The sequence below is a fragment of the Nothobranchius furzeri genome, chromosome 9, assembly GCF_043380555.1.
Source record: "Nothobranchius furzeri strain GRZ-AD chromosome 9, NfurGRZ-RIMD1, whole genome shotgun sequence".
Lineage (NCBI taxonomy): Eukaryota > Metazoa > Chordata > Actinopteri > Cyprinodontiformes > Nothobranchiidae > Nothobranchius > Nothobranchius furzeri.
The window spans coordinates 65,883,335-65,903,463 of NC_091749.1; the positions used below are offsets into that span (position 1 = coordinate 65,883,335).

Below are 20,129 nucleotides of genomic sequence, written 5' to 3' on the forward strand. Positions count from 1 at the left end.
CGCCAATAAAAAAATATATTTTAAAGATTTAAAAAGTTCTTAATAAAAAGGTTAACATTAAAAATTAACATAAGGAAAAAAAAGAGATTAGAAAACGAAAGAAGTAAACAAGATAACCCAAAAAATACTGAATTTACAGAAACACCAGCTTTAAAAGATGCTAGTGAGGAAGACAAAGATGAACAGAGGGTCACTCCAAAGCCTGAACAGGTGAGTCTTCAGCTGCTTTTTTTAAAGGAGACCACTGAGTCCACCGATCTCAGACGGTGGACTCAGCAGCAGATGATTGGTCTTCAGCCTGGTGCTGCACAATCAGGCTTTGGTCACTGGACCTCAGGGACCTGCTAGGGGTGTAGGGACTGAGAAGATCACCAATGTATGATGGTGCTTGTCCATGTAAGGCCCTATAGACCAGAACCAGAATTTTCAAAAGAGCCCTGAAGTTGACTAGCCAGTGAAGCTGGAAGTGAAGTAGGATGAGAGCTGGGTCAAAGTTCACACCAAGATTTCTGAAAGTGTCATGATCCTGCCGTGTCCTCACCTCCATGCTACCACAATCCACCTCATCAGCCTTCATTCATCACACCTGGTCCCCTCATCAAGCTCATGCCACACACCTGCCTCATCAGCTATATAGTCCACAGTCAACCACCAGCACTCTGCCAGATTATTGAACGCGCCTGCTAGTAGATCTTCCAGCCTTGTCGTCCTGCCTGATCATCGCCTACCAACCTCGTTTCATGCCTGACCCTCGCCAAGAACTCTGCCTGCCTCCACGACCTACACCTGACCACGACCACGTCCTGAACCTACCTTGTTCCGATCCACGTCTGTCCTCGACTCTGCCTTTAACTGAACTCTGCTCCGGTAACATCTCCTCTTGGCTTCAAGCCAGTAAAGACTTTTCTACCACCTACTGTGCTCTGGTGTCCATACGGTCCTCCGCCAAGCTTCACGACAGACGGAGCATTTGGTGTGAGAAGAAAGCTGACTTTGGGAGTCTGTGACTTAAGCAACCAGCTTGTCTGGGGCACAGATGATGATCTCAGTCTTCATTCAGCTGTAGAAAGCTCCCAGCCATCCAGGTTTTGATAGCGTCTAAGCAGGGGTGTGACAGCTGCAGCTTAGACATCTCATGGGGCTTAAAGGAGATGTACAGCTGGATGTCATCTGCATAAAGATGGAACGACATTTCCCTTAGGTTCTTTCTGTGTTTCTTTTCAGTTTCCATAGTTTTTTTTCTTGTTACACAGCGTAGCAACACTGATCAGTGATTTGCTGAGAGTTTCTGCATTACAGTCGCCATCATACAAAGTTATCTGTGGGCTTTTTTCAGGAGTAAGAAAGCAGGTTTGATCCAGCGTCTCAGGTTTGGGTAGTTTGGATTACCTGGTTAACCCTTTATAGGGCACTCATTGATGTAGTTAAAATTTTAACATTTCAACCCCAGGGTGTTGTAATCCATAACCAAAGTGTATTTCTGTTACAATTTTCATGCAGAAAATCAGAGAAAACTGATTAAAGTTGGACGTTGGCCATGCTCTGGTAAAAGAAATCTAAAAATAAAAAGACATGAATGAGTTAAACATTATTTTTGAATATTACAGATGATAAGACACTTTAGAATAATCTAGCTAATTTTCAAAATCTCACTTTAGACTAATATAAAAATCACAATTTTTATAAAAAAAATAAATTTAAAGACAGATTACTGTATGTTTTTGAAAGGTGTTTCATAATGGATACCATTTCTGATCCAATATAGATTATTAGAATATTTTAAAATATATTTTTGAGGATCTGCCTGAATGTAATTTTCCTAATCACTGATGGCGGGACTGACTGGCGTAAAACCCGTCCTCCATTTTGCATTGAAATCTTAGTTCTAAACAAAGCATATGCAATATTGTAATTGATACTTTTACCATAAATATTCAGATTATGTCTAAAAAAACAGATCTTACCTAAAAATATACATAATCTATTTTCCTTGTTCAGGGTGTTTGTTCAAATATGATGGGTTTGATTTGATTTTCATCAAATCAATTGGGGCGACGGTGGCACAGGAGTTAAGTGCTCGCCTCGCAATCGGAAGGTTGCAGGTTCGAGCCCCGCTCAGTCTGTCGCTGTCGTTGTGTCCTTGGGCAAGACACTTAACCCACATTGCCTGCTGGTGGTGGTCGGAGAGACCGGTGGCGCCAGCGCTCGCCAGCCTCGCCTCTGTCAGTGCGCCCCAGGGCAGCTGTGGCTACATTGTAGCTCATCCCCACCAGTGTGTCAATGTGTGTGTGAATGGGTGAATGACTGATTGTGTTGTAAAGCGCCTTGGGGGGTTCCAGGAATTTAGAAGGCGCTATATCAAATACAGGCCATTTACCATTTCATGTTATGATTCCATCAACTTGACAGGGTTTAGCATTTACAACACACGTATCCTTCTTCAGCACTATCAACCTTGTGATGTGAGACTTTCAGAAACCTAGCTTTGTTAGTTTTAGAGATCTGACCGTAAACACAAGAGGAGACAGAGTTATAGCCCCGCACTGATTGGTTTAATTTGGTGCCATGGCACAAACTTCGACTAGCTTGATCTCTGATGTGTCTAAATATAGACGTTGGCCCTAGAAAGGGTTAATGCAGTGATTTACCATGTAAACCCAGCTGATGTTTGAGTCCTGTTGTTTCACCAGCATCACTCTCAGAGGTTTAAGTGAGTTTTGTTTAAAGCCCTGAAGTATTTTTGTTCCTGCTCAGGTACATAAATCAGGAGCTCCACCAGGTGAGAACAGATTACAACCTTCATGCAGAAACATTTCAAACATTTAATTGCTCACCTGATTCCAGTTTCTCACTTTAAGAATCTGAAGTTCCTCTGAAAGATGATCCGGTCGACAAAATGCCCCCTCCGAGGTCAGTCAGTGTGTGTGTGTGTGTGTGTGTGTGTGTGTGTGTGTGTGTGTGTGTGTGTGTGTGTGTGTGTGTGTGTGTGTGTGTGTGTGTGTGTGTGTGTGTGTGTGTGTGTGTGTGTGTGTGTGTGTGTGTGTGTGTGTACACTACATCACCCATTTCTCTCACAGCATGATGGAATGGATCAAACATGGCATTGTGAAGGTGGTTCCTCAGCCGGACTTCCCATCAAAGACTGAAGCAGCAGCTATAATCAAAGGTCTCTGCAGATTAGATGTTGGCTGCTTATGCTTGTATGAGCAAAAATGTGATGCAGAGTTATTTTCCTCAGCAACAGCTCCTCCTCCAGCTCCACAGACAACCAAATCAACGACAGACACAGGGTGAGTCAATTAATTTTCATCCTGAATGTTTAATTCTATGTTACAAAACTACCAAATCATCCGAACTCAAAGAACAAAACTAAGAGACCTTTGTAGATGTAAATAATTAAAATCACTAAATCGAAATACACTGCCTGTCCAAAAAAAGTCACCACCTGAATTTAACAGGTAAGGAGCCTCCTAACTGGATAATTACCGCATTAGTGATTGTCTGTCAGCTTCAACAAGTTATTTAACCCCAACCAGTGCAATGAGTTGCTTCTGATTTCTGAAAACTTATTTTTAATACTTATTCTTACTCATTGTTGGGTTCACCTCTACACGAAGCCTAGACTCTGGAATCCAACAGTTATAGGGCAACAGACCCCTGTTTAGGGTGGGACAATCCCTGGTTGCTCACATGAATGTTGTAAATCTTCCTCAGAGAACAAGAGGGTCATCCAAAAGAAGGACCAGTTCCAACCTTTTGTGTTTATGCACCAAACCTCATTTCAGATTTTCAGTCTCCTTGGAAGGTCCCGGAGGATTATCCATCTGAGGATTCAGCTGTTTTCCTGACAAACTTTAATGCCCATGTCCGCAATGATGTATATCTGTAAGGGTTAGGGAACAGATCTATGGCCCTATGAAACGCAAGTGAAGAAAGGGGCAGAGACATAAATTATTAATTGCAAAAAGAAGACTGTTTTGAACAACTTTTTTTCTCTTTTTGTCATCTAAGGTCTGGAAAGGAACTGGAGCAGCAACCAAAGTAGGTGGATCTTTTGATTCTAAACTAGGGTCATGACAAAAGCCAACGCTCTTTTATTAGAGGCAATGTAAAATATTCTTGTTGCTACTATATCATAGATGTTCCCATTAAAACCAGACTGTGAGGCTGCAGCATATCTCCCAGGTGCAGAAAACTTGAGAGTAGTCAGCAGCTGCAGGTGCGCTGGGAGTGCACGGTCCTAGCTGGTTGGTTAATTTGACACTGGGCCGAGTACAGCACATAGATCTTCCCTGAGTATGACCTGGTTCAATGACTGTGATCTAGATTCCTTACTGGGACTCAGTTCCCTGACTGCGACATGGTTCTCTGATTGTGACAAGGTTCCTTGACTGGGACATGGTTCCCTGACTGGGACTCGGTTCCCTGACTGGAAGTCAATTCCCTGGCTGTGACATGGTTCCCTGACTGGGACTCAGTTCCCTGTGTAATGATTAAAATTACATGTTATTTAATAAGCCATAAGGCGTAGGATTCCATAGGAAATATGAAATCCACCTTATGGAATGTGAGGTTATTTTAAACCAGAAGATTGGAACTTTTTGATGCAGGGATTAGATAACAGCTTCATATTCACTCAGAGACAACAGAAGAGAGAGAGTCAAGTTTAAAAGTTAAAAAATTTATTACTAAACAAATTAAACTAGACTAACTTTAACACTAAATGTGTGGTGTAACTAAGGTGGATGAGACGGTGAATGGGGTGAGGTGTAATGTTGCTCAGAACCAGCAAATCCGAATAAAAGCGATTGGTTCTAAAGGGAACTGAAGGTGATGTCTTCGCGTTAAGCTTTGGTTAGGAGATTCATAAACACATTCGACGCCATTTGTCGGTCTACATACCCTTAGCGGAAGTCCTCTTTAGATCAGGAATGTCGAGGTCCAGCTTGACCTTTTCTGGAACCGAAGCCGGTAGGAAAAGCAGCGGTTGCCGACCAGACCAGTCTCTGAGATACTTCCGGGTCACAACAGTTTTGTTGGCGTCTGGTGAGACCCAAACCTGGGTCTTGATGGTTCAGCTTTTATTCTGAAAGGAACCATTGCTTGGTTGGTAAAATGCAACAGATTTTATCCAGCTTGTCGTTGGTTCTTTCGGCTGAAGAGGAAAGTTACTGTTATTGGCCACTCCGACAACTTCTCTAGAACGCTTTGAACTGGCGTTAGAGATGACATGGGCATAGTTTTATACTTCGGATGTTATGGTTTATGGTCGAATGAAAAGTTGACAAATTTTACCAAACACCATCAAAACCACGCCTCCGTCAGATCTGGCAGATTCTGACTGGATCAGTGAAAGCAATGTGTCATGTCTTTTAACGCTACGTGAGATCAGTCCTAGTGGAAACATTTAAAGTCATATTACTTATTATATTCTATAGGATTATAATATAGTAATTAATATTTTGATTTCACAGATTGGTCACATCTTATTTATTGACTAACACTTTGCGTGATTAGCTTATCAAAATAGAGTTCTTTGATTAATTAAAAGGAGAGAGTCCATTCTTCATTCTTCTGTTGAGCTGAAAAGAAGCAGGTTAGAAGCAAATGCATGAGACCTTGAGGCCATATCTCATGCAGACTAGTCCTGTGCAGAGGAGAGGGGGAAACAGTCATTTCATTCCGTTACACCTGACTTGGACTCGGTTCCCTGACTGTGAACTGGATCCCTGACTGGAATTCAGTTCCCTGACTGGGACATGGTTCCCTGACTAGTACCTGGTTCCCTGACTGTGATCTGGATCCCTGACTAGTACCTGGTTCCCTGATTGTGACATGGTTCCCTGGCTGGGTGTCAGTTCACTGACTGGGACTCGGTTCCCTGACTGGCACTCAGTTCCCTGACAGTGACATGGTTCCCTGACTGGAATTCAGTTCCCTGACTGGGACATGGTTCCCTGGCTGGGACTCAGTTCCCTGACTGTGACACTGGTTCCCTGACTAGTACCTGGTTCCCTGATTGTGACATGGTTCCCTGACTGTGATCTGGATCCCTGACTAGTACCTGGTTCCCTAACTGGGATTCAGTTCCCTGATTGTGACATGGTTCCCTGACTAGTACCTGGTTTCCTGACTGTGACATGGTTCCCTGGCTGGGAATCAGTTCCCTGACTGGGACTCGGTTCCCTGACTGGGTCTCAGTTCAATGACTGGGACTCGGTTCCCTGACTGTGAACTGGATCCCTGACATGAATTCAGTTCCCTGACTGTGACATGGTTCCCTGACTAGCACCTGGTTCCCTGAGTGTAATATTTGTTTTGTCTTCTGTTTTTGTGTTTTGAACAGTTTTAAAGAGACTGTCAGGAAGCAGAAGGTAGCTGTGTTTTAACACCCTTTTATTTTGTTTTGAAGTATGATGGGCTGGATCGTCAGCGGGATCGGTCGCATGTTGCCTCAGCCAATCCTGAAGCAAGTGAGTTCTCTGTCCATCTCTTACATTCTGTCATTCACCTCCGGGTCAGTCAGTCAGTCAGAGTTTGTTTTGCTTTTGTCATCCAGGAAAGAGGAAGTGAAGAGGTCCAGACCAGTAAGTACGACTTGTGCTTAGCTCACAGTACCACATCAGAACACACCATGGTTTGTTCGACTGATTGGACCCGTAAAGAACTGGACTCAGGGTTACATTTGTATTGTTTTGATTTGTGATGTGGCGAAATTCAGATCCACTCAGTAACACAACTGGCTTTAGTGCCCCTTGCAAGTCCTGAGAATTAGATTTTCTTATGTTTACCAGAACCAACTGGGGTCTCATTTATCAAACATTGCGTAGAATCCTTACTAAAACCGTACTTAAGCTCAGCAAAAAAATGTATTTACGCCAAGTAGGTTTGTGATCTATCAAACATGGAGTACGCACAGCTGCACGCAATCTCCGCTTCATAAATTGGAGACTAACGAGAATGTTTCTCAGCTGCTTTTTAGTCACAGCCCGCCCTCACCACGCCCACTTACTGCCATAAATGGTCAATGCAAAGTGCCTTGTGGATCTCATGCATTTACATAAGCCAGCTGTTGCAGCGCTCCGCCAATGACATGGCGACCGTAGATCAAGGCAGATCAAGGAAGCACAATTTCACAGAAACAGAAATTGAGGTACCTGTGGGTGAGGTGGAGAAATGAAAGGAAGTGCTTTTGCAAAACAAATAAGAGAAAATCCACAGAGTGGCACAGTGTTGCTGAAGCCGTCAATGCTGTGAATTCTTCAGAGAGATCTGTGTCGGATATAAAAACAATGGTCCAATCGAGATCCGATCCCCAGACTTCTGGATGAAAGTCATGCACGCTAACCAGTCAGCCAAACGGAGATCTCCCCTGTACAAGTAGCCAGGGCGCATGATCAATCGGGTCACAGTGACAGGACACACACTGTCACAGACACATGACATTCTGTCTCAATCTGTCCCCCTGCTGATATTCTGCATTCTGTATTCTGCGCTTCAGGCTGTGTGTGTGTACGCGCGCGCGTGTGTGAATGTGCATGCGTGTGTGTGTGTGTGTGTGCGTGCGCACGCGTGTGTGTGCATGTGGGGGGTCTTGTTCTGTGTGCGCACAAAGTGGTACAAGTGATAATGCTGCAGGATTTCATAATTGTATCCTTCTCAGCAGGTGCACTGCAGGTGCTCTCCATGTCCAACATGTGTGTCAACTCAAAGTTGCGCACATTTTTCCGCTAACTTTTCTTTCATAAATCCCAAAGTTTGCATGGAAAGTTGCAAACACAGTTTTCCGACCCCATTTTGTGCGCAAGCAAGCTCAATAAAGGAGGCTCCTGGTCTCCCATCAACCACCAAGAGGAAACCACACTGTGCAGATCTCAAACCAGTCTAGGCTTTTTATGTTAAATATTAATTATTTTGGGGTTTATTCCAACATTCTAACTCTGAACTTTTGCTCTTTTGGGCCTTTTGATTTAGATAAACTTTAAACTCAGTCACTGAACAGCAGCTGAACATCTGTTAGTGCAGACCTACACAGTTCTGATGTTCTCCTGGTTCAGGTTTTATAAAAATGGTTGGTTGATTGAGTTTGCAAGCGAGTGAGTGAATGAGTGAGTGGGCTAGAGGTCAGTAAACAACTTGGTTAAATGAGCCATTGGTTGGTGTTTGGTGGTGTTTACTAAAGGGGCTGATGTCGGAGGTGAGGCAGACTAACTGAGCTGATGTTCTCCTTCTGTTTCAGGGGAGAATGGCGGCCTCAGCTTCTAAAATAAAAAGATAAGGAAGCACATGAAAGCAGCAGAAACATGACTGATGTCCCATAATGCTCCACGGAGCTTGTTTCATTTTTCACTCTGCTGCCCAGTTCTTTCACTTTCTGAACAAACAGAATAAAACATGTTAAGACAAAGATTTCCTTAATGTCCAGCTTAATGCTGCAGATGTTAACCAGAGTTAGAACTGAAACTAGGTGCTTTAGTGCACTTTTAAACTTCATTATGATGTTGCAGCAGTAGAATATTTACTGGAACAAATCATGTCCCCCGTTTTGTGCCTCTGGAGCTTCGTAGCAAGTTTGAATATCACCTTGATTGCTTTTCAAATACGTCATTAAAAATAAATGAAGCTACTTATTGCTGACAGTGCAGAAAAATAAAGATTTTATCCATGAGCAACTGTTTTCAGTGCTTTCTTTCATGCACATAAACAAGTTTGATTCCACCAACCAGCATATGCATGAATGAATGAATGAATGCATCAATCAATCAATCAATCAATCAATACTTCCAAAACATCTCTTGGGACAGTTTATTAGAACAAATATTTATGAAATGATCCAGCATAATAAATCCAGTATCTACATTGGTAGAATCCTGGTAGTCCCAAATAAACCTGAACAAACTAACGTTAGGGACTATTGACCCTTGCACTTAGACCTGAGTGCTTCCTTCTGTGTGGCCATCACACACAAACACACACACAAACACACACACAACACAAACACACACACCCACAGAAACACGCACGACAGATAATCAGCAGCTCTGTTTCTTCCTGTGGGTTCAGTCAGCATCAGTCAGAAGAAAACAGACCTGGTTCTGGAGGACGTGGAGGATGATCAGGCAATGAAACTGAAGGAGGAGCAGAGCAGCAAAGCCCGCCAGGAGGTGAGAATGTTCTGATTCTTACACTAATTTGCTGATCGGAATCAGAAACTAAAGAAGAAACACAGATGAAGAAAGTTTTGGTTCTGGTTTCAGATGGACAGCAAAGATAAGGAGGTAGATCGGTTGATTCCTCTGATGGGCAGCATCAAAAAGGAGACGGAAGAAGTGATCCTTGCTCACCTGGAGGACAGGTGAGCTGCTCATCTCATCTCATCTCCTCACCATCACCTTTCCCTTTCACATCAGGTCCCAAACTTCAGCTCTGTTGGTGGAAAACTGAATCCGTTAACGATCTGTGGCTCCACTGCCTTTCAGGCTGCAGCAGGAACGTCTGGAGGCAGCCCGCGTCGCAGAGGAGATGGCTCGGAAGGCAGCTGAGGAAGCAGTCCGACAGCTGGAGATCGAACAGTCGGCAAAGATTGTCATAGAAACACTTCCAGAGTCCAACGAGCTGTGAGTCAGAACCAAATGAAAAAACTAAGACCCTCAAGCTGGACTTGGACTTGCTTTTAACCAGACGTTCCATGTTTACATATAACTGATCACTGAAACCTTTTGTGGATTCCCAACAGGCTTCCCAACATCCTGGAGGAGGAAAACGAAGATGATCCGGAGTAAGTCCTTTTTTCCAGCTTTGTGTCTGGCAGCATCACAGCTTTTGTTCTCAAGTAGAAGGAGTCTGATCACACAGAGCAGATCCGCTCTGAGCAGATGTCCAGCCAGGCTTCTGTTGTGTTATCTTGGGGTTTACTGTGTTTGGACCCAGAAAATCGAGAATGAGTTCAAAAGTTTGTTTTTCCCCCCAAAAAAAGCCTCGCCAAACAAGCTGAAACAAGTCAAACCCTCGCCAAGCAGGACATCTGTCTTCACTCAAAGGTGGTTCCGTCGTCCAACACTCAGAGACATCAGTTCATGGCTAACGGTAGATTTGGTTAAGGTCAAAAACTCGCTGAAGGGATCTACTCTTCACATTTTGATTTGATTGGCTGAAAGTGAGAAACGATTCCAGAAAACCAACCAACTTCAGGAGACAATGAAAGCGTCTGTGTTTTAGGGCTTGGAAGTTAGTTGAAGACAGAAGCCTTGGTGTTTAAATTGGGTTGGGGACTGGGGATGGACTGGTGGGTGGGGCTCTAACTAGGGACTGAACTGTACGGAGATTCTTTAACGCCCGTGTTGGAGATGATCCCGGAGAGACATGACTGGAAGGCTCGGCCCGTTCAGTCTGGACCAAAGAGATGTTTTGTTCTTGTACATCTGTGCTAGTCGTAGTTTGTCCATGAGTGATGTGTTTGTGGGCATCCATAAGTGGCACAAGGACCCCCCAGGGTCACAGGTTGATGGCAGGTGAAAAAAGGCTGAGCTATCATCTGCTGGGATAGGATTTGGTGATTGTAGATGATACCAGACAGGTGCAATGCTCTCAAAGTATAGGTGGTCAGAAATGGCTAGCAAATGTCCCAGTCCAGCGGAGAGGTGGCAGGACATGGACACCAGCGTTATCTAGACTCGCTAGTGGAAAAAGTGAAGCTGCTGAGTTACGAACTTGGCTGGACTCACCTTCAGAGCAAAGAGCTTAGAGTCTCTGTTCTTCTTAGTCTGAAAGAGCCGAGTTTGTTCTGGCATTCGGAGAAGACCTTCTGGGATCCTTCAAAAGGAGATGTTTCAGAAATGTCCCACCAGCAGGAGACTTCAGGACAGACCCAGGACTCTTGGGACAAATTAAATCTCACAGCTTGACCAGAAACACCTTGGAGTCCCTCTGGAGGTGGCTGAGGGAAGAGGGGGTTGGGGGGGGGGGGTGTCTGGAGGTCTCTGTTGAAACCCCCGTGATCTACATCTGGACCAAAGTAACATAAAATATTTTACTATGATGTGTGAAAAGGACACAAAAATGGAATCTGTGATTCTGAGTAACAGTCACAAGAGCTACAGTCTCTTTCACAGGACTAAACTGAGACTGTGACTCCATCAGCCTGCTCCAAAGTTCTGGTAGAAACTCATCTCAGTTTCCTTTGTTCTACAATGTTCAGGCTGCAGAACCTGCAGGAGGACAGCGAAGAAAGCACAGACAATACAAGTCCAGGGCAAAATGTTCCCAAAGATGAGGATAAAAACAAAAGTACTGAGAAGAATCAGTAAGTTCAGCTGCCAGTAGATCAAAGCTTAAACACCGCCTGCTTGGTCTCTGCAACAGGCTGCAGACGTTTATTAGAATCAGATGTGCTTTTTATTTAATGTAGTATTTAGAAAGGATGAAGTCCTGTTATTAGGAAGATCAATTGTTTATCAGCATCAAACGACTGGTGTGGTGGGGTTGTCGTAGGGTCAGCAGGGTTGAGAAGGTTGCTGAGGACACCAGCACCCTTATTGAAAGTCTTAGTTTTGTTCATTTGACTCATGATGTTGACCATTTTTCACTAGGTCACTGCTAGATGTTTGTCTAGCTGAAGATCTAGCAGCACCTGCTCCAGAGACAGAGAAACATGTGGCTCCACCCTCAGCACCTGAATTAAGAGAACACGTGACTCCTTCTTCAACAGATGTAGAACCAGCATCAGAGATTAGAGACCTCGAGAGTCCGGCCTCCCAACAACCCAAACCAAAAGCAGTGGAGGCCCCGCCCTCCCTCACAGAGCAGGTAAATATCAGCGACAGACTGACTGGCAGGGGTGTTTTTCGTTATGAGCCAAAACACGAGGGTTTCTGACAAGTGTCAGAGAGTAGGACTCATGGTGCAGCAGTGAAATTATGACCTAATGGTGGAACTACGCTGGATCCCACTGGCACAATCAGGACTTAAGCTTGGTTTATGCTTGACGAATTCACTTTCCACGCAGTGATGCGGCTCGCGGATGGAACGCGCTTCACAACTCGCAGCGTTTATGGTTCATGCGGCTTGTCTCTGCGGTGAGCCAATATTCTCCCAAACTGTAGGGGGCAGCATGGAGCTCTAGGGCATGCATCCAACACTACACCATAGTAAAAGTAGAAATTACTGTTTACAACATGGCATTTCAGCATTTTTAACAGCGTCCTCGTCTTTTCCGACAGTGCGAGCTATTTCTCTCCAATAATTATTAACAACATGTTGATCACGGTGATCTCTGAGAGCTGAAGCATACAAATGTCTGTATTTACGAACCTCTGCCATACTAGTTATTGCCGGTCCGCCATGTTTTTCCGCGTCCGTCCGTCCGCGTGGTTAGAAATTTTCCGAGGTGCGCGTTGCGGAAATCTTGGGCCGTGCGGAGACGTGGTGGAGGGGCGTGGTTGTTAAAATGACGCAACTTTTCCACGCGGAGCCGTGCGGACCTCGCGGACGCGTCAAGCATAAACCAACCTTACGGCACTTCTCTTTTCCAGGGTAGTATTGGTTTTCAGACTGATCAATGTCAGTCCTGGTTGGCTTCATTGAAATGAACTTCACTTAGACGCCAATGAGATTTTGGTAATGTTGTAAAGCTGCTGGTGATTTTGTGTCTCCTCAGACCAGCGCAGCAGTGCCTTCTGCAGGAGAAGAAGCTGCATCTGGAGGTGAGAGCTGACAGGAGCAGCACATGTCTGTTTTAAAGTTTTTAAGAGCTCAATCTTGGTGTTTTATAGCTCTGGTGCTTTAACAAAGTGAGTTAGTGAAATTATTGTTTCAGATTTTAAAACTTGAATTAAACATCAGCCATTGAAAATTGCTACGGCAATCCACGTCCTCTCATGTTGTCCCTGATGTTTCTCCATCCAGTTCTCTGCATTTGTGCACCAATAAAAGGCTTGCTGCTTCGATTCCCGCTTGCTGCTGAGTGTCTAGAGAGCTTCAGGAAGTCGCTGCAAAAGAACAACCTCAGACCGCTCACGCTGCCCCCACCTCCGCAGCTCGCCCAGCTGACACAACAGCTGACCCAGCTTTGCACACAGGCATGCCAGCACTGCAGGAGCATGGCCAGATGTTTCACATAACTCCGCAGAATCTTCATCAGCCTTAACCTAACCGGCCTGCAGCGAAACACTAGAGACCCTAGTAGAGCTTCAATGTGCCAAACACAACAGCTAAAACCTCAGGTTATTATAAATGATCCCTGGTCTGAACTCTAGTCTGAACCCTGGTCTGATTCCTGGTCCGATCCCTGGTCTGAACCCTGGTCTGATCCCTGGTCCGATCCCTGGTCTGAACCCTGGTCTGATCCCTGGGCTGAACCCTGGTCTGAACCCTGGTCTGATCCCTGGTCTGATCCCTGGTCTGATCCCTGGTCTGATCCCTGGTCTGATCCCTGGTCTGATCCCTGGTCTGATCCCTGGTCTGATTCCTGGTCTGATCCCTGGTCTGATTCCTGGTCTGATCCCTGGTCTGATCCCTGGTCTGATCCCTGGTCTGATCCCTGGTCTGATTCCTGGTCTGATCCCTGGTCTGATCCCTGGTCTGATCCCTGGTCTGAACCCTGGTCTGAGCCCTGGTCTGATTCCTGGTCTGATCCCTGGTCTGATCCCTGGTCTGATTCCTGGTCTGAACCCTGGTCTGATCCCTGGTCTGATCCCTGGTCTGATCCCTGGTCTGAACCCTGGTCTGAACCCTGGTCTGATCCCTGGTCTGATCCCTGGTCTGATCCCTGGTCTGATCCCTGGTCTGATTCCTGGTCTGATCCCAGGTCTGATCCCTGGTCTGAACCCTGGGCTGAACCCTGGTCTGATTCCTGGTCTGATCCCTGGTCTGAACCCTGGGCTGAACCCTGGTCTGATCCCTGGTCTGAGCCCTGGTCTGATTCCTGGTCTGATCCCTGGTCTGAACCCTGGTCTGATTCCTGGTCTGATCCCTGGTCTGATTCCTGGTCTGATCCCTGGTCTGAACCCTGGTCTGATTCCTGGTCTGATCCCTGGTCTGAACCCTGGTCTGAGCCCTGGTCTGATTCCTGGTCTGATCCCTGGTCTGATCCCTGGTCTGATCCCTGGTCTGATTCAATCTGACTTTTTCATCTCCAGTCTTCGTGTTTCTGCTGTATCTCCTTATGCAGCAGCTGGATGTTTTGTGATGTTTGATCCTTTGATCTGTTTAGATTCTTTGAAGTTTCATGTCAGCTGGAGGAACATCTGATAGTTTTCATCTGATTTACAAAGTTCTTCATGTTCAGGGATATCCAAAGCACCCAGAGACCCCAAAATGCTCCTCCAGCTGATTGTTGGTTGAGTTCCAGCAAAATATTTAAAAAGTTCCTATTTATGGACCAAACATCACAAATATCCACGAAACAACTCAAATAAAAACTGCAAAGGCACAAACATTTGTACTGAAACAGTTCAAACACAAACCTGGAAAATCATTCATTAAAATGGAAAACTGAAGGGACCCAAGAGTGGAGCTCTGAGGAACTCCACAGAAACATCAGCATCTTCCCCTGAGCTCTGTCCCACATGGAAAAACCACTGGAAGTAAACTTGTTTTTCCCCATGTTCAGCTTGTGTTTTACATGTGATTCACACACAGAGTTCATTGGATGTTTCTGTAGTGGGTGGAGCTTGTTTCATCCCAAACCTTTAGTATAAAATTCAAACGTATTTAGTGAGTCAGACCTGTTCATTGGACTAAAGAAATCCTTAAGATTTCGAGTTTCAACTCAGATTTTATTGAAATACCAGATGTTCATATCATTATTTACCAAATGTCAAGTTATTTTCAAAGGGATCTTCTGAAGTCCAGCTCCTGCAGGAGCATTTAAATATTCAGTCGTTTTCTCTGAATCTAATAGAAACATGGAAAAAATTGGCTGGTTTGATTTTTGATTCTCAGCTGAATTGTGGTTTTTTTTAGTATTTTTGTTTGTGGGAAAAAAACAGTTGAACAAGTTATTTTCTGAATGTTATAAAATGTGTCTTTAATCTGTAAATGAATCAGAAAAGCTTTAGAGAAACATTGTTTTGTTTAAGTTTGAATAAACGATCTGCATTCTCCTGCAGTATGATGTCGTTCTTTCACTCTGATTAGTTTGGAGAAAATGTTATTTGTCCTTTTATTTGGAAAAGTAACTATCATTCATTCAGGATTAAAGATTGAACCATTTTTCTGAGGGAAGTACCTCCCATCAGAGGTCCAGCTGAGATGTTTCACAATACCTCTGAATTAGTCAGCAGGTAGTCTGGCTTGGTTCTTCGCGGTTTGGTTCTCCTCTGCCTGTCTTGGCTGTGGGACACAGTTCTGAGATCCAACCCTTGTTTTGTGGTCTGGTCCTCAGAAAAAAACTGGAAAGATCTGGATGGAGCTTCAACTCTGACAGCGAGGGGCATGGATCAAGAAGTGACACTCAAACGCAACCTGAACATCCCACAGATTTTCACGACTCCAGAACCTGATCCTGGTACTCTGAATATCAGGTAACATAACAGCATCAAGCCTGAAGGCAACGCTGGGAGAGTCACAGAACTACGAGAACCACCATGGATACAGAAGCCCACAATGAAAGTTGTCAGGTTCCAGGATTCAGGTTCACCTTTTAGTTTCTAGGTTTTAGGTATTGAGGTGAATCCCTGCTGTAGCCTTTCTGCATGGAGTTAGCATGTTCTCCTCATAAATGTGTGGGTTTCCTCTGCATACTGCACTCTCCCACCATGGACAAAAACATGCTTGTTAGGTTACCTGGAGACTCTAAACAGTCCCTTGGAGTGAGTGAGTGAGTGAGTGAGTGAGTGAGTGAGTGAGTGAGTGAGTGAGTGAGTGAGTGAGTGAGCGAGCGAGCGAGTGAGTGAGCGAGTGAGCGAGCGAGAGAGTGAGAGCGACATTGATGATGACAAAGTCAATTGTGATTATGGTGATGATGATGATGATGATGATAAAGAAGATAATGATGGAGGTGATGATGATGATGATGATCACGATGACGATGATGATGATGATGTGATGATGATGAAAATGATTATGGTGATGATGAAAATGATGATGATGATGATGATGATTATGATGATGATGATGGTGGTGGTGATGATGGAAATATTATGGTGATGATGATGATGATGATGATGATAAAGAAGATAATGATGGAGGTGATGATGATGATGATGATGATCACGATGACGATGATGATGATGATGATGTGATGATGATGAAAATGATTATGGTGATGATGAAAATGATGATGATGATGATGATGATGATGATGATGATGATGATGATGATAAGGACAATGATGATGATGATGATGATGGTGATGATGATGGTGATGATTATGGAAATATTATGGTGACGATGATGATGATGATGATGATGATGATGATGGTTATGATTATGGTGATGATGAAAATGAAGATGAAAATGAAGATGATGATGATGATGATAGTAATGACGATGGTGATGATGATGGTGACGATGATGATGATGATGATGATGATGATGGTTATGATTATGGTAATGATGATGATGATGATGATGATGATGATGAAAATGAAGATGATGATGATGATGATAGTAATGACGATGGTGATGATGATGGTAATGATGATGATGATGATGATGATGATGATGATGATGGAAATGATGATGGTGATGATGAAAATGAAGATGATGATGATGATGATGATGATGATGATGATGGTGGTGGTGATGATGGAAATATTATGGTGATGATGATGATGATGATGATGGTTATGATTATGGTGATGATGAAAATGAAGATGATGATGATGATGAAAATGAAGATGATGATGATGATGATGATGATGATGATGATGATGATAGTAATGACGATGGTGATGATGATGGTGATGATGATGATGATGATTATGATGATTATGATGATGATGGTTATGATTATGGTGATGATGGAAATGAAGATGATGATGATGATGAAAATGAAGATGATGATGATGATGATGATGATAGTAATGACGATGGTGATGATGATGATGATGATGATGATGATGATGATGATGGTGATGATGATGGTGATGATGATGATGATGGTGATGATGATGATGATGATAGTAATGACGATGGTGATGATGATGACGATGATAATGATGATGATGATGATGATGATGATGATGGTTATGATTATGGTGATGATGAAAATGAAGATGATGATGATGATGAAAATGATGATGATGATGATGATGATGATGATGATGATGATGATGATAGTAATGACGATGGTGATGATGATGGTGATGATGATGATGATGATGATGATGATTATGATGATTATGATGATGATGGAAATGATTATGGTGATGATGAAAATGATGATGATGATGATGATGATGATGATGATGATGATGATGATGATGGTGGTGGTGATGATGGAAATATTATGGTGATGATGATGATGATGATGATGATGATGATGATGATGGTTATGATTATGGTGATGATGGAAATGAAGATGATGATGATGATGATGATGATGAAAATGAAGATGATGATGATGATGATGATGATAGTAATGACGATGGTGATGATGATGATGATGATGATGATGATGGTGATGATGATGGTGATGATGATGATGATGGTGATGATGATGATGATGATGATGATGATGATGATGATGATGATGATGATGATGATGATGATGATGATGATAGTAATGACGATGGTGATGATGATGACGATGATAATGATGATGGTGATGATGATGTGTTTTTCCAGTAAAGGTGATCTGTTTCCGGACGACGAAGATGAGGAGCTGCAGGAAGCTGGTTTGAAGAAGTGGTCAAGTCAGGGAGACCTCCTTACGGCAGATGATGAGTAAGATCAAACTGTGAGATCTTTATTTCAGGCCTGTCATCCAGCTTCACTCTCCTGTTTTCTACCTGCAGGATGCGTCCTCAGTCCGCTGCCAGCATCGGCAGCATCGTGGTCCACGAACGTTTGAATGAACTGGTTAAACTCTTCAAAGGTCGGACAGAACGCCAAAAAGACCGACTTGTAGACCCAGATGAGTCTGAGGAGGAAAGTCCTACAGCCTGTACGTATGTATTCTGTCCACAGGAAATGCAGCGTTTCTCCACCACATCTAGGTTTCGTTTAAAAGTTATAAAGAAGTTGGTGTCCAACAGGTGGTTCAGGGCCCCCAACAGGCCCACCAGTCCACTCAGAACAGTAAAAAACAGAAGTTAGACATTTTTCCTGAAGTTGAACCTGAGACAATCAGAAAAACTTTCATGGTGCTTATTTATGGAACTCCAAAGGGCGGGGCGTATTTAAGGTTTGAGTCACAAGTTCAGATGTTTTGGTACTTTCTGAATCTTTATCACATCTAGCATCTCCATACATCAGTGTGAGAAACTCTAAACTTTCTGCCCTGATCACTGCAGCTCCAAGCAAAGCTCCACCTCCACCTCCACCACCTCCTCCCCCAGGAGAGGAGAAGAAAGGTGACACAGCAGCAGAGCAGGAGGAAGAGCTTCAGTTAGAACTTCTGGGATATCCTGTTAAAATTCCCAACCTGTTCAAACTTCCACCTATGCCTGAGTGGCTGCGGGTCATCCTGAATTATCGCTTCCCCTCCAGCATGGATCCGTTCACCGGTGAGAGCAGAATCACGATTCCCAGTAAAATTCATATTCTATGAAATGTTTTATATGAAGACAAACTCAAACAGAGAGGGGTTTGAACCAGCAACCTTTGTGCTGTGAGGCAACAGAGCCACCGACCGCTCCACCGTGCAACGTTAGGGTTTATTGATGATTAAATGCAGGATTAAAGTCTGAATTTGATTTCAAATTGAGGTCCAGATGGTTCCTGCTGCAGATCTTTCTAGATGTTCTCCTGCAGCGTCAAGTTTTCCATCAACCGCGGTTTCCATGTGTTTTCTTGTTGTTCCTCAGATCTGATCTACGTGATCTGGCTGTTCTTCGTGGTGGCTGCCTGGAACTGGAACGTGTGGCTGATACCTGTCCGCTGGGCGTTCCCCTATCAAACACCTGAGAACATCTACCTGTGGCTGCTGGCCGACTACACCTGCGACTTCATCTACATCGTCGACATGGTCATCTTTCAACCCAGACTGCAGTTCGTCCGAGGTGGAGACATCGTGGTCCGTGGAGATAACGAGAGAAACGTATTTCTGATGTTTACGCTCAGAAAAAGCTTCTCTAACTGGTTTGAACTGGTTTTATTTCGCAGTGTGATAAAAAAGACATGAGAGAACATTATATGACCACTGAGAGGTTCAAGGTGAGATCAGTTTAGGTCCGACCGGACCTTCTAGATTAAACCGTCTCCTTTAAATTGTGTGTGAATCTGCTAGGAAACATTACAGTTGAGTGGGATTTACAGATGATTCTGGTTCTTTTTGGTTTTCCTGGTTTTTAGATGGATGTCATCAGTCTGTTTCCCATGGAGATTTTATATTACTTCACAGGAGTGAACTCTCTGCTGAGGTTCCCTCGTCTGCTGAAGGTCAGATGATTATTTCTCTAGATGACCTCCATGACTTTCTGCTCCAGGTCCTCAACTTTGTTCCTCTCTTTCAGTACATGGTGTTCTTTGAGTTCAATGACAGAATGGAGGCTGTGATGAAGAAAGCGTACATCTACAGGTGGGAAACCAGGACGCTTGTTACAGTCCGGTTCTATTAGGACCTGCTTGTTCCCTGACTCTCTGAGTTTGTTTGGATCCACCTAAACATCATCCTGCTGTTGGCAGACAAAGATAATGGAAACTATTGAGGAAACGTTTGGGCCACACCCTCTTTGTAAATAAATAGATTCTGACTCCACCCTTTACAAAGGGGCACTGATTATGTAGCCTGGCAAGCCAGACTAAATAAATGTATTATTTGGTCTGGCAACGCTCCATTGACGGCTCTCGGTTGTGGGACGGGTTCTACCGTTGTCTTTCAAACGATCTCTGCATGCTACTGGACAATGAATGTGACATACTCACTGCAACAGCTATCGGTAAATGAGGCGGTCCGCAGTTGAAGAAGGAGAAAACACATTTTTTCTTAAAAAAAAAGCACTTAAATACATCTATCTGCTCCTGAT

At 43.8% G+C, this 20,129-nt stretch overlaps 1 protein-coding gene across 4 annotated transcripts in view; it reads left to right on the forward strand.

Annotated features, from left to right (window-relative positions):
• Nucleotides 1-20,129, forward strand: part of cngb1a (cyclic nucleotide gated channel subunit beta 1a) — a 31,740-nt gene that overhangs the window by 6,850 nt on the left and 4,761 nt on the right. For 3 of the 4 annotated variants that reach the window (XM_070555062.1, XM_070555065.1, XM_070555063.1), the window contains 21 exons: nucleotides 2,755-2,779; nucleotides 2,859-2,910; nucleotides 3,078-3,166; nucleotides 3,239-3,290; nucleotides 4,012-4,041; nucleotides 6,413-6,473; nucleotides 6,560-6,587; nucleotides 9,064-9,164; nucleotides 9,258-9,355; nucleotides 9,480-9,617; nucleotides 9,737-9,778; nucleotides 11,589-11,805; nucleotides 12,656-12,701; nucleotides 15,383-15,521; nucleotides 17,788-17,886; nucleotides 17,958-18,106; nucleotides 18,456-18,668; nucleotides 18,969-19,177; nucleotides 19,267-19,317; nucleotides 19,456-19,542; nucleotides 19,617-19,681. In XM_070555062.1, the coding sequence (XP_070411163.1) occupies nucleotides 2,755-2,779; nucleotides 2,859-2,910; nucleotides 3,078-3,166; nucleotides 3,239-3,290; nucleotides 4,012-4,041; nucleotides 6,413-6,473; nucleotides 6,560-6,587; nucleotides 9,064-9,164; nucleotides 9,258-9,355; nucleotides 9,480-9,617; nucleotides 9,737-9,778; nucleotides 11,589-11,805; nucleotides 12,656-12,701; nucleotides 15,383-15,521; nucleotides 17,788-17,886; nucleotides 17,958-18,106; nucleotides 18,456-18,668; nucleotides 18,969-19,177; nucleotides 19,267-19,317; nucleotides 19,456-19,542; nucleotides 19,617-19,681 (1,991 nt within the window). The remainder of the gene's footprint in view (nucleotides 1-2,754; nucleotides 2,780-2,858; nucleotides 2,911-3,077; nucleotides 3,167-3,238; nucleotides 3,291-4,011; nucleotides 4,042-6,412; nucleotides 6,474-6,559; nucleotides 6,588-9,063; nucleotides 9,165-9,257; nucleotides 9,356-9,479; nucleotides 9,618-9,736; nucleotides 9,779-11,588; nucleotides 11,806-12,655; nucleotides 12,702-15,382; nucleotides 15,522-17,787; nucleotides 17,887-17,957; nucleotides 18,107-18,455; nucleotides 18,669-18,968; nucleotides 19,178-19,266; nucleotides 19,318-19,455; nucleotides 19,543-19,616; nucleotides 19,682-20,129) is intronic. The other variant, XM_070555064.1, reaches the window with a different exon arrangement.